General features: G+C 35.5%; 1 protein-coding gene and 1 long non-coding RNA gene across 3 annotated transcripts in view; one reads left to right on the forward strand and one right to left on the reverse strand.

The window, feature by feature from the left end:
* LOC115900356 overlaps nucleotides 1-9,973 on the forward strand; it is a 49,835-nt gene extending 39,862 nt beyond the window's left edge. Inside the window, exons 3-4 of the long non-coding RNA XR_004059993.1 lie at nucleotides 8,500-8,569; nucleotides 9,106-9,973. This is a non-coding gene — a long non-coding RNA (uncharacterized LOC115900356). The remainder of the gene's footprint in view (nucleotides 1-8,499; nucleotides 8,570-9,105) is intronic.
* The window catches only part of PRKG1 (protein kinase cGMP-dependent 1), a 1,347,543-nt gene that overhangs the window by 40,299 nt on the left and 1,292,418 nt on the right, over nucleotides 1-14,826 (reverse strand). For both annotated transcript variants that reach the window (XM_030940495.1, XM_030940494.1), the window contains exon 10: nucleotides 10,276-10,372. In XM_030940495.1, the coding sequence (XP_030796355.1) occupies nucleotides 10,276-10,372 (97 nt within the window). The remainder of the gene's footprint in view (nucleotides 1-10,275; nucleotides 10,373-14,826) is intronic.

Consider the following 14,826-nt stretch of genomic DNA (forward strand, 5'->3'; position numbering starts at 1 on the left):
TTATGTAAGAATGATCATCACTACTATGAATTCCAAGACATAGTATCTTACTATTGCAACTCATAATTAAATCTGTTTTTAAGTTAGTAGTCCCAATCAACTGAATGAAAACAGGAGTAGGAAAAATGTACTTGTTTGAATTTAAGGAAATTTTACTTTCACGGTGAAAGAAAAAGCAATTTTATTACTCTGACTCAAATGACTTTTTGGACATGGCCAACTAAAGTGCCCACATGTTCAGGAGAAGTCAGCTTATGACATTCATAAAATAAGATGAAATGCTTTAAGTGAACAGAAAGCTTCTATCCTACAAATCAGTGTTGGATTATATTTCCCAACATTTCTTAACAACAACAATAACAAAAAATACTAATTCTATTATTAACTTAAGCAGAGATCACAATCACATCTCTATTTCCCTCACTTTTCTCTGCACAATAACATCATATGATTTATTTTTCCCCTTGACCAATGTCTGAAATTTAAGAATGAACCATAGCATTTGCCTTGTTTCATAGGATACGTAAGAGAGAAGAATAAAAGAAACTTGTCACAGCCTAAGCGACACATATTTGAATGACCCGGAGAATGCAAAGGATAGATTATGAGTGTGACACAGATGTCACAATTGGAATGCTTTTCAGCCATGAGGCATAGAGGCACAACACTGTTGTAGTGGTGACTCAACTTCATGGTAAAGGCTTTATGCATCAAAGTATCTATTCATAGATAGCCCCGCCGCCCCCAACCTACACACACACACTCATACACACACAGAGTCAGGTATAACATTTTGAGAAGAAAAGAGGATAGAAAAGTAGCTTATTTTTCTACATGCCTTTTCATTTGAATCCATCTGCCATTTGCACAATGGACAGATAATCAAGAGAGGGTCTCCTTCTCATCCTCGTTTTTCTTTCTTCACTTACCTCAACACCTCATCAAAAATATCAGTAATCTTATTTTCTCTGTAACTTGCTTTCAGACTTAAAATCAGTTCTACAGCTAGTGACCAGAAATATCAGGAAATATCTATATTATTAAATTTAAATTTATTAAAAGACAAAGTTATTTTTGAAGAGGAGGTAATTTTTTTTTTCTATTTTTTAAAGACATTTAACTTTCAGATTGGAGGAAAGTCAGAAAAAGAACCTAATTTTTTTTATTGTTAATTATACTGTGAACAAAGGCCTGGACAATTTCCTAGAAGTTACTTGCAAATCAAAGAACATTTATAATTTCCCTTATTAAGGAATTAGCATTCATTCATTTTCATTCAAAAGGTTGCCTACATTGAGTGTCTTATCATTCCTTAAACATAACATTTATTTCCTACCGCTTTTATGCTAAATAAACTTTACTTCATTTTGCAGTGATTATTAAAAGTGGTACTTACAGGATTTTATTACCTATAATATACTTTAAATTATTTTTTCAGCAACTAATCAAATATTTTTCATCCTCTACCCAATACTTTAGTTTCTATGCATAATCTCACTTGTATAAGGAAATACTATGTGTATCAGTTTTGAAAACTTGTTTACATATTTTAAATTGAGCACATGAATAGCTCACATAAATTCAATTCTAATACTTAAAGTACACATATAACCACGTAGGTGAAGTCGAATATTTAAATTTCAATTCCTTTCATTTATTGACTCTGAAAATCTAAAATAGGTTGAAATGAAACAGAGAGGATGACATACTGTGAAATTCAACTCTCTTTCTGACATGTGACCCAATTAACTCATGAAAGGTTTTGCATTGCGGTTATACTTTTAAAATATAGGGATGAATGACTTTATAATTTTTTAGAACTGTTGGATACTGGAAAACTGTAATAAAATTGCTTATAATCAGATCTTAATGTCTTGTTACATGTTATCCTCAAACTTTGTCCCTCTGATGTTACAAAAAGGATAACTATACAGTTCATCCATGTAGCCAAAAACTACTTATACCCCCTAAAGCTATTACAATTTAAAATACATTTTATAATACTTTAAAAGTGCTGGGAGACAGGGCTGGGGAAATGGGAATGAGGGTGGAGAGGATGGGGTTGGAAGGATGTAGGGGAGAACCTGCTAACTTATAATTCAATGAATCTTTCAATAATAAGGCAAAATAAAGACATTTTCAGATAAAAGTAAATTAAGGAAAAAAGAAAAAGAAAAAGATAACTTCTTCCCCCAAAAGATTCTTATATTTCACATTTATCTTGTGTTTCAGATTTTCACAAATATAAAAGGACATCAACTGTAGCTAAGTCAGTTCAATAAGAATCTACTGGATTTTGCCTATACCAGTTTACTTTAGGGAAAGCAGTCACATTAAAAATTTAAATTGCTTTGTTTGTGTAGATGTGGCATCCAAGGTCAAAGTGATGACCAGACAGTGGCTCTCCTTTGTTTCACTTATTTGTTTGAACTTCTTTTGGGTAGTGATGATCTCCCCACTCTCAGTGTGAACGTGAAAGGCAGTGGGCTGGAGCTGGGGCCTAAGAACAAACTACCTGGCCCACAAAAGCTCCTGACCTCATAGCTCAATGTTCAAGCTAATATGTTGCATATGTCAATGACAATGGGGAATACTGAGGGACCCAGTACTAACTAGCAACAAATTAAATATATGCAATTGATGAGATATATTGAAACATACAGAATTACCTGTTTTATATTTTTTCCAGAAAGCAAGATAAATTACTTCATTTTATTTAAAAAGACATGACTATTTTCTACATAACTTAAGACACACAAGGGGACTATTTTTCCCTCTCAATGGAAGGAATCCCTCTTTGAAAGTGTTTACATGAAATTTTCAGGAATGCAGACTGCACTGTGGTACAAAATAACCTACTTTTGTCAGAAGAGAAATTATGATGTCTATTTCTAGGAGCAGCGCCACCTAAAAATAGCTTGTCTAGTCACCTTATAGTGCATTCTTTCATGTCATAGATAGAAGTTCGGAGCAGAGTCTGTGTTTATATGCTTTCATTACTCAATGTCCAAACAACTGTTTTTTTTTTTTTTTTTGGCAAGTCTAATCTTTTTAAAGAATATAATATAATTATACTCTACTGATCAGCTGTCTAATATTTCTCTCTGCTCCCCCAACAGTAATTCACTCTAGTCTAGTCACTTGCTTTGGTGTCCTGTAACAACATGTGGCCTTTTATGTTGTAACCCTTGCCTGGAATGGCCTTTTCCCAGAATGGCCTTTCCCCATCTGTTCATTTAAATCCCAACCTATTCTCCACTGCCTGGCTTCAGTTCTGTATATCTTCCCAGGCCCTCTTCTACTCCACCAATTTCAAATGACCTCTCTCCTGATGAAATACTGAGAACTCTTCTGCATACTTTTTAATTTAACACAATAGCATAAGATTTTGTTTGCTACTTTTCAAATATCTTAATCTTATCTTCTTTCTTAGGAGGAGGCAGAAATTCCTTGAGGGCAGGAATTATGTCTGATATTTTTATATTCCAGAAATAGTTTGGGTTTTTTAAAACAGATGATTTTTGCCTAATGTGATGTACCCATTAATTCTCTGGATTAAAAAAAATAATATTTATGTCAGAGAAAACAAAAAGGCAAGTATGACCTAAATGTTAACTTTTAGAAGAGCTGTTTCATCACCAATTATCTTAAGCTTTGGAAAGACATGCCCAGTGGATTCTAGATTTATATTGATCATTCTAAAATCCTATGCAGGTTTAGAGGAGAAACTACTAACATTTTATCTTGTGGTAGGATACTGACTTCAACTACTTGTAATAAAAAATAGGCATTTCAATTGATTGCTAATATATAAAATTTCTATAATTTCACAAGATGTGTTAGAAAGTAACTTATATTTGTTTTCATTCATGTAATCTAAATTTTATTATAATTATCAATGTACAAAAGAAAATTTATTCTACTATAATGAGATGAAGTAATGCTTATCTTACTTTATTTGCATATGCCAAAGTAGAGATAAGCTTTACTGCTTGTAATTTCTGCATTGAAACTGTCATGTGGTTATTTTAGCAGTTGCAGTATATTGTTACCACACCTACTGATGCTCAATTTATTAGATTTATTAAATCAGATTTTCATTAGCTATCTGAAGAACTTATTTTCTGAGAAATGAATGCTGTTTATTACAGTTAATAATTTTTGTCCATTTTCATTCTTTTGAAGAATAAACATAAAATGAGAATTACATATTTAATAATAAACCATGTAGAGTACCACTAGAGAAGAGGCAATGTTAAAATGAAGCAAACTTTCAGTTTCAACCAGTATTGAGTCCTTATTCACTTTAGTTACAGAGGACACAAGGCCTTAGGGCAGCAGGGTTTCCCCCCGGTGTCCAATGCAGCATAAATCACTGTGGGTACACATGGCAATGCTGCCCAAAGATCTCCATAGCTATTCTGTTTCATTGCTGTGTGGCTTGGCTGTAGAAAGCTCTTGAAATGTTTTCATCTTACATGGGGTTTCCCTTTGGAGTTAAGTCGCTCACCTTTCGCAATAAGACCCTGCTGACTGAGCAATGGGTTTATCACCTAACTTCTTGCTTAATCACCTCTTAGTCTCTTTTTTTTTTTTCCAATTGGTTTACATAGCACTCCAAGCCTGCTTGCTTGTTTTTATAGCGCCAAGGTAGCTGGCAAAAATGCTGTGAGAGTGGTATGGATGTCATGAACAGACACACACGTTGTTAACTACACGTGCTTGTCTTAGCATACTACCACATGTTCTTTTCCTGGGCAATCCAGTTATGTGGTTTAGAAACTGAACTGCAGCAGAGAAGGAATGAGAGGTAATTTTTGTATTCAACTTGCCAAGAGCCAGGTCTTTATTATGCCCAATTGAGGTTCCATGGGTTAAGAAGCCTGGAGAAAAACTAGATATGATTCAGCAGTTTGCACTGAAAACAATTTCCCATTGAGAGGTTAAGAGGTGGGGCTTCACAATTTAGAAGTGAAATGGATAAATAAAAGCAGGCTACTTCAGGTGCACACAGGTTCAGCATAAGGGATATTGAAAATTGTTTCCCATCTCCTCTCATGTCAGATCAGAAAGTTAAGAGCTTTAGTGGTTTGGAGAAATTTAATAGAAGCTATCATTGAAGGTCATTTGAAGACCTCTGGGCTCTTACTTATGTTAGAATAATGGTTGCACTCTCAGGCCTTGGCCTAGCAATGGAAAAGAAAAGAGTAAAATCATTTCATTCCCTTCCTTTTCTATGCATATAGCTGGAAGTGATAAAGAGAACTATCATTAGCATGTTTTAATAATAATAGCAACAGTAACAACATTAACACCATTTACTGACCCATGATGTGTGAGACACTATTTTGAGGGCTTTAACTTGTTTAATTTTCACAACCTTGTGAGGTATATATCCTATTATCATCATCATTTCAGAGACAAGAAAACCAAGGCTCAGAAAGTTTTAAGTAAATGACTAAATATACACAATGGGTAACATCTGAATCCAGAATGCCTAATTCTAGAGCTCTAGCTTCTAGCTACCATGTTATACTGTCGGATTTTTTTTCTCCACAGACATTTTGCCACTAAAATAGGAACAGAAAAAGAGTTAGAGAAAGTGGAGTCTCTGAAGATATAACAGAAAGAGAGGCACACAGCAGACAATTACTACATCTATTCTAGATTTAGTTCTAATTCAGGTTCTTGAATTCCAGAAGAATTTTTTAAAGCAAAGGTGTACATGTGACAATGAAGTAACACTTGTTTGATTTGGGGGTGGTTGTTGTTGATGGTGGTGGTAAGAATCCAAATATTTTTGAAAGCCAGAATGGCAAGCTTCTAGTTAAAAAAATCAGTAATTCTGGGCAATAACAACAGCTCTTTCAATGACTAAGTGGCCTTAAACCACATATATACATTATTCTTGTCTTCTTTCCTGTAAAATGTGGATCATGCCTCATGTTCTCCTCCCAGGGTAGCTATAAGGGCAAAATTATACAACGAACCTGAAAGCAATTTGAAGATTATAAAGTAGTGTTCAAATGAAAGGTTATTTTATTAAAGATATAATGTTAATTTATTAATAAACATTTGTTTCTGCAATAGTTTCAATTTACTAAGTATGTTCCATAATACATCAGGTTATTTATATTAATGCCTTAACTCTCCCTCTGCCTCAGAAATGCTGTCTCCTGCAAGAAGTCTTGTTCCTGCACTCACTGAGCCCCTGCTGATCATGCTTCACTTATGAGTTTAATTATTAGTTTACATGATTGCCCCTCCCAGTAGACTGTGAGTCTCTAGAGCCAAGGACTATTGTATTTATCGAATTTTTTATCTTCAATTGTAGAGCTCACTGCATATATACAGAATAACTGATGTAGAAAGAATATAATCCAGAAACAGAGGTTATGTTTCTCTTATATTTGTTCCTATATTTTATCCAAGTATGTCACTCTGGTATAGGAGACATTTAGATTGCTAAATAAACAGATTAAATATCTAATATTTTAAAGTTCCAAATACATATTATTGGCATATTAAAAAATCAGTTAGTCTTTGACTTGTGCAAATCTATTCTGAAAAACAGGTGCCTTTCTCAGAAGGACAAAAGTAGAGTAAATTGGGAATATGACTATAAGGCAATGGGACTAATTTTCACTTGTAATTTGTAAAACCAACCTTCTTATTTTACAGTCACACTTTGTAAATGAAGATGATTACCTAGATGACTTACATCAGTGCTTAGAGCTTTTGTGAGTAAGTCATATATAAAAAGAGAGCTGAGTTCTTTTGCTGAAAGTGATACTATAAATGGAATGTGTTCTCCTAGAAGACATACTGTAAACAGACAGTAACTGAACACATTAGAAAGACCATTCTTAAAAATAAAGAACATAGACAGAAAATATGCCATATGCCAGAAAACAGAAAGGAAAGCAGTCCAAATGACTGCCCAGAGGAAATGGTTGTGAACAGGACATGTCTGATATTAAACAAGTGAAAGTCAGTTATGCTAAGCCCATTTAGGAAGAGACTGAATAGCTTAAGACTACAATTCCCATGCATAAAAGACCTTCACTTCAAGCTTCTGGACTCTTTGCTGAACACATATTTAAGTTTCTTATTATGTGGCAAAATTATGTTCTCACCTCCAAAAATTGAGAATAAACTATTTATAAATTCTCCTGTAGAAAAATACTTCTGCATCTACATTTATCTAAATTGACATGAATGATAAGAAATGCTAAAAAGTCTGTGAAGGGTATAACTACCTTCACACACAAACATAATCTGTATGTCAAACAGTGATGAGAAAACTACATTCTTAACTTTACTCTAATAGGAAATGAAGTTCAAAAATTCAAATTTCTAAATTCTTCATACTCCACTGAAGGGCTTATAATTTTATAATGTTATTTCTGGGAAACTTTAAAAAATACTATTTTAAAATTAAAGTGTAACTTATGGTATTATCTTGAAATGTTATTTACTTGCTCAACATTACTGCTAAACTAAGATTCTAAGTATTATATACTTTGTATTAACATGTTGAACACTCCATACATAAATATAAAATGAGTTTATATGAAGATTTTATTGCTTAGATATTGCTTTAATAGGACTTTATAATATTGACAAGATTATCTTGCATGTGTCATTCTTAGAGGAGAGTGAAAACTTCTGTAATCCCAAAAGAACTGGTCTCTGCCTACATCTTACTCCTAACTACGAATGGGGTAGGTGCCACTCTGATGGTACACCATTATCGTTACGGTGATTCGTTATATTCCATGAAAATGGTATGTACAATTACAAGCAAAGTGTTGAGGCCAAACTCTCAATTCCAGCATCATTGAATGTATGTAAAAGATGAACAATCACAGATAATATTTTAATACCCCCAAAGTAATACTATCAGGCAATTAGTAAATGGTAAGAATTGGGAAAATAAGGTATTAGTGATCATTTACATGACTGGTCCACATTGAATACTGAAGACAATATAGGCACTCTGATTGTCCTACAGTACGTTGTATACATGCAAGACAACGAAAGCTGATGTGACCTTAAAAGGTTAAGGACATGCGCCTCTTCCCCAAATGTAGAAATTGTACCCCATGATCCATTATGAATTTACCACTCATCAGTAATATCTACAGTTTTTGAAAAGTAGGCTACATTTCCAACTTCAATTAATTCTTAGGGCTATGGTGTTCATTATCTATAAACATCTGTCTAAAAGAGTAAAATATAATATCTATGAGAGGAAAATTAGGCTGACTGGTATTTCTCTGGGGATGGAGATTTTATGCACATATATGTATATATATTATATATATACTCAAACATGCACATGAATACACAGAAATGAGCATACACACGTGTGCACACACACGAGAGCACAAATGAAAATTTTTGTTTTTAAACTAAACATTTATATGCCCACATGAAATTCTTCCCAATTTTGAGGCTAATCAAAATTTTGTTTGTACCTTCTCGTTTGCTTTTCAGAGGATTTTCTAGAAGATTTGCACTATCAGCTTGGTATTCAATTCTTTAGCTTGAAATGACTTCAGTGCCTGTAAGTTATTTTCAATATTTCAAAAATCCTAAGTAAATTCCTATATTTCATTAAATATCTCACTTGTAACTTCAAAGATCGCTATTTAAGTTATCAAATGTCTAAGAGTTCACAAAGTTGTAATGCTGATTTTTTTTTTTTGTTAACAAAAATAGCAGTTTTATTGTCCATCGTCTTTAAAAAATCACATTTAAGGACCCATAACAGTCCTACAATCACTGTCTGAGAAATTCTGTCCCTTATACTGCTTCATTTGGAGAGTGTTTTAGAAATACACAACTATATAAACACATCAGAAAATAAATCCTGCATGGCAGGGAGCTCTGTTTTCTTTTCCTGCCTGTTACGTCCCAACACCTCCAAATCAAAGCAGTTCATGTATAATGCTGTTAATGAATATTTATTAGCTATACAGACAATTATAGTTTTCCACAAAACTAAAGTTGTTAAAAAATAAATCCATGGCTACATTAATTGGTAGGGTTCAGAAAAGCAAGAGGTTTGTCTAGAACCTTACTTTTTTTTTTTTCTCCCAGAACTGAAAATACTCATATCGTCAAAGGCACACTTACAGACTTTCAAGTCAGAGGTGGTATTACTACAGTATCTCCAACCAGTGTTAAGGGAAGCATAATACTAATTCAGTGAGACATATGGCTCTAAAACCTTCTCGTCTAATATCTAAGTAAATATCATCTTTCTGCCTGTTCAAGTCAGAAATTGCAACTGCAATACAAATAGACAAATATAAAAATAGTGCTGGGTCAATGTACTTTTAAGGAAGGGGATTTCTCCTGACCCCTGATGGCAACCGTAACTGTTTACTGCACTGTACACCATCTCAGGGAGTTCCTCACATACTGTACTGGTGTCTGATATCAGGAAATCCTCCATGTTCAGCAGGGAGGTGGAAATCAATCTGCATTCTCAATTAGGGTTTATAGCCACACCGTCTTGAAATGCAGTTAGTCATAAGAATACATTTTTTTCTCATTCTTGTGACAATATGTCAGTTTTTAAATTTATATTTCAAACAAATGCAAAATAGAATACGTTTTCATGTTGTTTACACCACATTCATGCAACGTGTTGAATGTATTAACTTGTACAAAATGTCTTCATCTTCATGAATATATAGCTGTATGTATATGTGTATATATGTACACAAACTGTGTGTATGAAATAAACTGTATAAAATATTCAAACTATTAGCACTATAAATAGGAACTTGCAACTACAGAACCACAGAATTACTACTACAACACCATTTACTTCATATATATCTCTTCTATTTCCCTTTATATGTATTTAAATTTACATTTCAATTATTGTAATTGTTGTTAGGGTGCATAATTGTTAGTAAGCACCACTCAGAACAAAGGAAATAAAGATTATAGAAAATTAGTTGGGTAAGAAGTGCTTAATGACTCTTCTTTAAGTCAATGTGTTCACCTTACACTTAATATGAAGGGGTTTTCTAAAAAGCAATGAGTTATTTATTTTATTTTTAGTCGTTGACTGCACAATTTAGCCCACTTTGTTGTTAATTATGACATGTCTACCGCAAAGTATTTGGTACTGATTTAGGAATAATGGTAATTAATGATGAAAGACAAAACGAGAGAAAAGGAAGAAATCTTAATCTAGGGGAAAAAATTACAAAGGAAGCAGAGGTGATCAAAAGTATTTAAAGAACCATCACCTACCAGTTCTACTCGTCCGAAACCTCCAACTCCAAGGGTATCAATGATGTTGAAATCAGACAGCTTCAGGTTGGCGAAGAAAGCCGCTTCAGCTTCATATCTGGATTTTTTGATGTGAAAAAATGGAAATTTCTTAGAGGTGCAAACACGAGTACCACGTACATCTGTACCAGAATGACATGACTGTGGAACAGGGTTTACCTGCTTACATTCCATCTTGCTTTTAGAGTTTGTGTTTTCTCACACTCATACTTTTTTGGTCCCAGTTGTGCAGAATAACATAAATTTGCACTTGTGTTTCAAAGTACTGTAGAAAAATACAAAGTACCCACTGCATGCCAGTCAAGTGACTGATAAATCCAGTTATCAAATCAAAGTTACATGGAGGTCTTTTTCTACGCGTCTTCTTGTGAACACGGATTGTTTGAGTTGTTCTTTTTTGGTTTTGTTTTAGATTTTTTGGTTTGGCTTGGTTTTGTTTTTGCCGTTCAGATTTTGGATGGCAGTTTCTCATCAGTTTCCCTTATCCACAGGCTGGCAGCGCCTCCTATAAATATTTATTAAAAGCGGCAAGATCACGGAGGTCTCTGGAGCGAAATCACAGCCAGGTTTTATGAAAACAGATCCGAGAAGCTGAGAACTGATGTACAAATGTCCGAAATGGATGATTTCGGAAGCATAGTCACATTCCTAAAAAGTGTCTTCCCTTCATTTTTGTGTACCCACTGACTTGTAGCCAAAACTCTCAGCTAGCAATCTCAGGGTCTTTATGTTTGTAAGTTTCTTAGACGAGTTGTGTGGAGAAGCATGGACTGCTATTCCCAAAGTCTAACTATGCACACATGCAAACCTGACACATGCAAGTGGCCAGAATAAGCTTCTCCTGATGAGACAAGTGAATATGAGCTGCTTAAAATATATCCTTGTCAAAGGCTCTGCTATTTTTAGAAAGGACAGGAAGGCACAAAGATGAAGATGATCTGCCCACTCACTAACGTCAGGTCAGGGAGTAATTCAGCTGTCTCAAAAATAAAGTATTTGAATAGCTATGCATAACCCGTGACCTTCAGCTCAGCAACACCTGATTCAGTACTACACTATAGATAGAAATGATGAACACACTTGAGGTAATGATGCTAACACAGCCTGTTTATGTATACTTTTGCATAGAATCAGTCATGGGTATGTTTAACATTAAGCTGTGTAACGTTTTGGCTATTCCATTACAGTCAAACATAAATTTAGGCTCTTCACTTGGGGGATTTGTGAAACAGCTTTCTAGGTAAGCTTTCTGCATTCTTCAACTTACAACCACGTTTCTAATTTTTTAACAAATCAATTGTTGACAGGCTTCTCAGAGGGTAAAACAACATTGTTTTCCATTATTGGCTAATTATGTGAAATCAACTCCCTCCAATAAACTTTTATAAACAAGGCTGCTAGTCCATCCTAATGGTATTTGTAGACTTCTGTCATTAACTACACACTCAAGAGATCAACATAATGATCCGGGACATGGTTTACTAGAATGGAACAGAAGCAGCAAATGTGCATTTCTAGCATTCCGGCTGGCTTGCTACTTTTGGAAAATTAAAACTTCATCCCATTGAAAGGGCTAGTGGCAGAGTTGACTCCAACAGGTGCTGAAAAAAGACATCTGTTGAGATCAGACCCTGTGACTATTTGCATGTGGTCAAGCATTTCCTGACTGCCTGGATAACTGAATCTTTTATGAGATCGTTGTTGAATAATAATCCACGTGTTTGTTGGATTTAGAAATCTCAGGTGCAAACAGGGTGAACCTTGTTTCTTTTCTTTTGTTTTTTTGTTTCTTTTTTTTTAGACAAAGTCTTGCTGTGTCACCCACGCTGAGGCTGGAGTGCAGTGGTGCAATCTTGGCTCACTGCAACCTCCACTTCCCGGGTTCAAGCTAGTCTCATGCCTCAGCCTCCCAGCTGGCTGGGGATTACACGTGTGTGCCACTATGCCCAGCTGACAAACAGGGTGAACTCTTTCAGACTATTGTGATACCATTTCATATATTTAAAGTATGGTGTTATTTTTTGTAATCCTTGAAAGCAACCCAACTATTCTTATTTTGTGGTCTTGTGAAATTAGGCTGGAAGTACACATAGATGAGTGGAGGGATTCTAGCCTTTTGTTGCACATTAGAGCTACATGAGCATCTTTTAAAAACAATTAATTTAAGCCTTGCCACAGACCAAGTGAATAAGAAATTTCTGGAGGTGCTACCTAGACATCCCTATTTTAAAAAAGCTCCCAGGTGATTTTGATTGTACAAGAGTTAAAACCTATAGTTCTATACCTTCCGAAAGCCTCAGGAAATTCCATAAATCATACAAGATTTTTTGGGTGGATTAAAATGGCCCAGGAGATAAGTAGCTACCCAGTGAATCTGGGGATGAGACATTTTGGCAAGAGGGTTGGGGGCTTTTATACATTGGTCTTGGGCCCTGCTCTTCTAGTCCTAGAGCAATAGGAATAAACAATAGTTCTGAAATAGCCAGCACAGCTTAGAAAAGACAGAGAAAGAGAGAAAGGGAAGGGAAGGGAAGGGAAGGGAAGGGAAGGGAAGGGAAGGGGAGGGGAGGGAGGGGAGGGGAGGGGAGGGGAGGGGAGGGGAGGGGAGGGGAGGGGAGGGGAGGGGAGGGGAGGGGAGGGGAGGGAGGGGAGGGGAGGGGAGGGGAGGGGAGGGGAGGGGAGGGGAGGGGAGGGGAGGGGAGGGGAGGGGAGGGGAGGGGAGGGGAGGGGAGGGGAGGGGAGGGGAGGGGAGGGGAGGGGAGGGGAGGGGAGGGGAGGGGAGGGGAGGGGAGGGGAGGGGAGGGGAGGGGAGGGGAGGGGAGGGGAGGGGAGGGGAGGGGAGGGAACTGGGGGAGGGGAGGGAACTGGGGGAGGAGAAGGAGGAAGTTCAGGGAAGGGGCAAGGGGGAAGGGGAAGGGGGAAGAACTTTAGAACTAAGGAGTAACAAAGTTGATTTGATTTTCACCTTTTCATTTCTGTTAATACACCAAAGGAGGTTCCAAAAACAATAGAATGTACATTTGCAAGTATAAAAATTAGACCAAGATACATATGCATAGTTTAGAAACAGGAAAACAATAATAGAATAATCTCAGTCTCCTTCTCCCCTCCCCCATCTCTCTTTCTAAAACCACGTATCTGCACAGTATCATATTCACGTTTCTTTGGAAAATAGATAATAGTCATTAGTTTATTAATTTCCATTTCTTCCAGTATCACCAGTCTCCACAAAACCAAGGAGTAAGAATCCAGTGACCCTTATTATTCACAGTTGTTTTCCATTCTTGATGTAATACCCTTGAATCAATGCTGTCATTTTAAATTAACAGAATCAGATGCTACAACTTATGATTGATCGTTATTATTAAGAACTAAACATGTTTCCCTATGTATTGGAAACCAAATATAATATTCCAACCCAGGACAAAATTTGTGAAACTTAAAATTTTACTTTCACCTTGCCATTCCAATAACAGAAGTAACTCAGCATTATTTTACAAAGCAGACAATATTAAGTACCATTTAAAAGTAAAGACCACATGCAAAAGGAACATAACTATAGTTCCAGATGGTAATTAAAAGCCAATAGTACAAAAGGCAAATATAGTCGTATTAGCTTTAGTCCATCTCACCCATAATCCAAATGAGCTACAGAAGTCTACTCTAAGTGCCTCCAATAAATAAATAGATAAATAAATAAATAAATAAGTTGTTAACATTTACTAATTCACATGCAAATCTGTTAGCCTGGCTTTGCCTGCACACATCTACTCTTCAGTATACTTTCATTTCCTGTTGAGTTTAGATCGACCAATTCTTGGGGAAAACTACGAAAATAAAACGTTTTAGTAAACACACATAGACTGTCACGTATGACTGAGTTTATTTCTTATTCCGTAACTGTAGTAGGTAAGATGAGATTCAGTAAGAACATCAATGTCTACCCTGGATTTTAAAATGCTACAAGAGAGCATCCTGGCTTATCAAAAGCTCATGACTTATGTCCCTGGTTTTGCTAGTGACTTTGTCCTTCCAACTTTGATTTCTTCAATGTCTTGGCCTTTCTGGGAATACTGATAAATATACACTTAAGTAATAAGTATAAATTTACTGGAAAAATCAAGTCAGAATCCCAGCTTACTTAAATGTTCAGATACATGCCCAGAAATCCTCTTTCATTTTTTGTGTAACCTAAGAGCACCACAATCTATAAATAATTACTTACAAAAACAGTTTGAAAAAGGAGTAAGAACATTGAGAAAGTGAGCCGTAAGCTCAAAATATACAGACTTGGTCTATGATACATCCAAGATATAATGCTGGCCATGTACTGAATGAGCACTTAATTTGGTACACAGGATTTTATGTGATAATTGTTCCTGATTTAATAAAGCTTAGCGTACTGACTAATCTGTAAGTCTGGAAAAGTACATAAAAATTCAGTCAGAAGAATGCCTATATATAGAGAAAGTAGCATTGAAAACTGAACCAATAAAATATATTTTCACATTT

Source organism: Rhinopithecus roxellana, chromosome 11 (genome assembly GCF_007565055.1).
Source record: "Rhinopithecus roxellana isolate Shanxi Qingling chromosome 11, ASM756505v1, whole genome shotgun sequence".
Taxonomy (NCBI): domain Eukaryota; kingdom Metazoa; phylum Chordata; class Mammalia; order Primates; family Cercopithecidae; genus Rhinopithecus; species Rhinopithecus roxellana.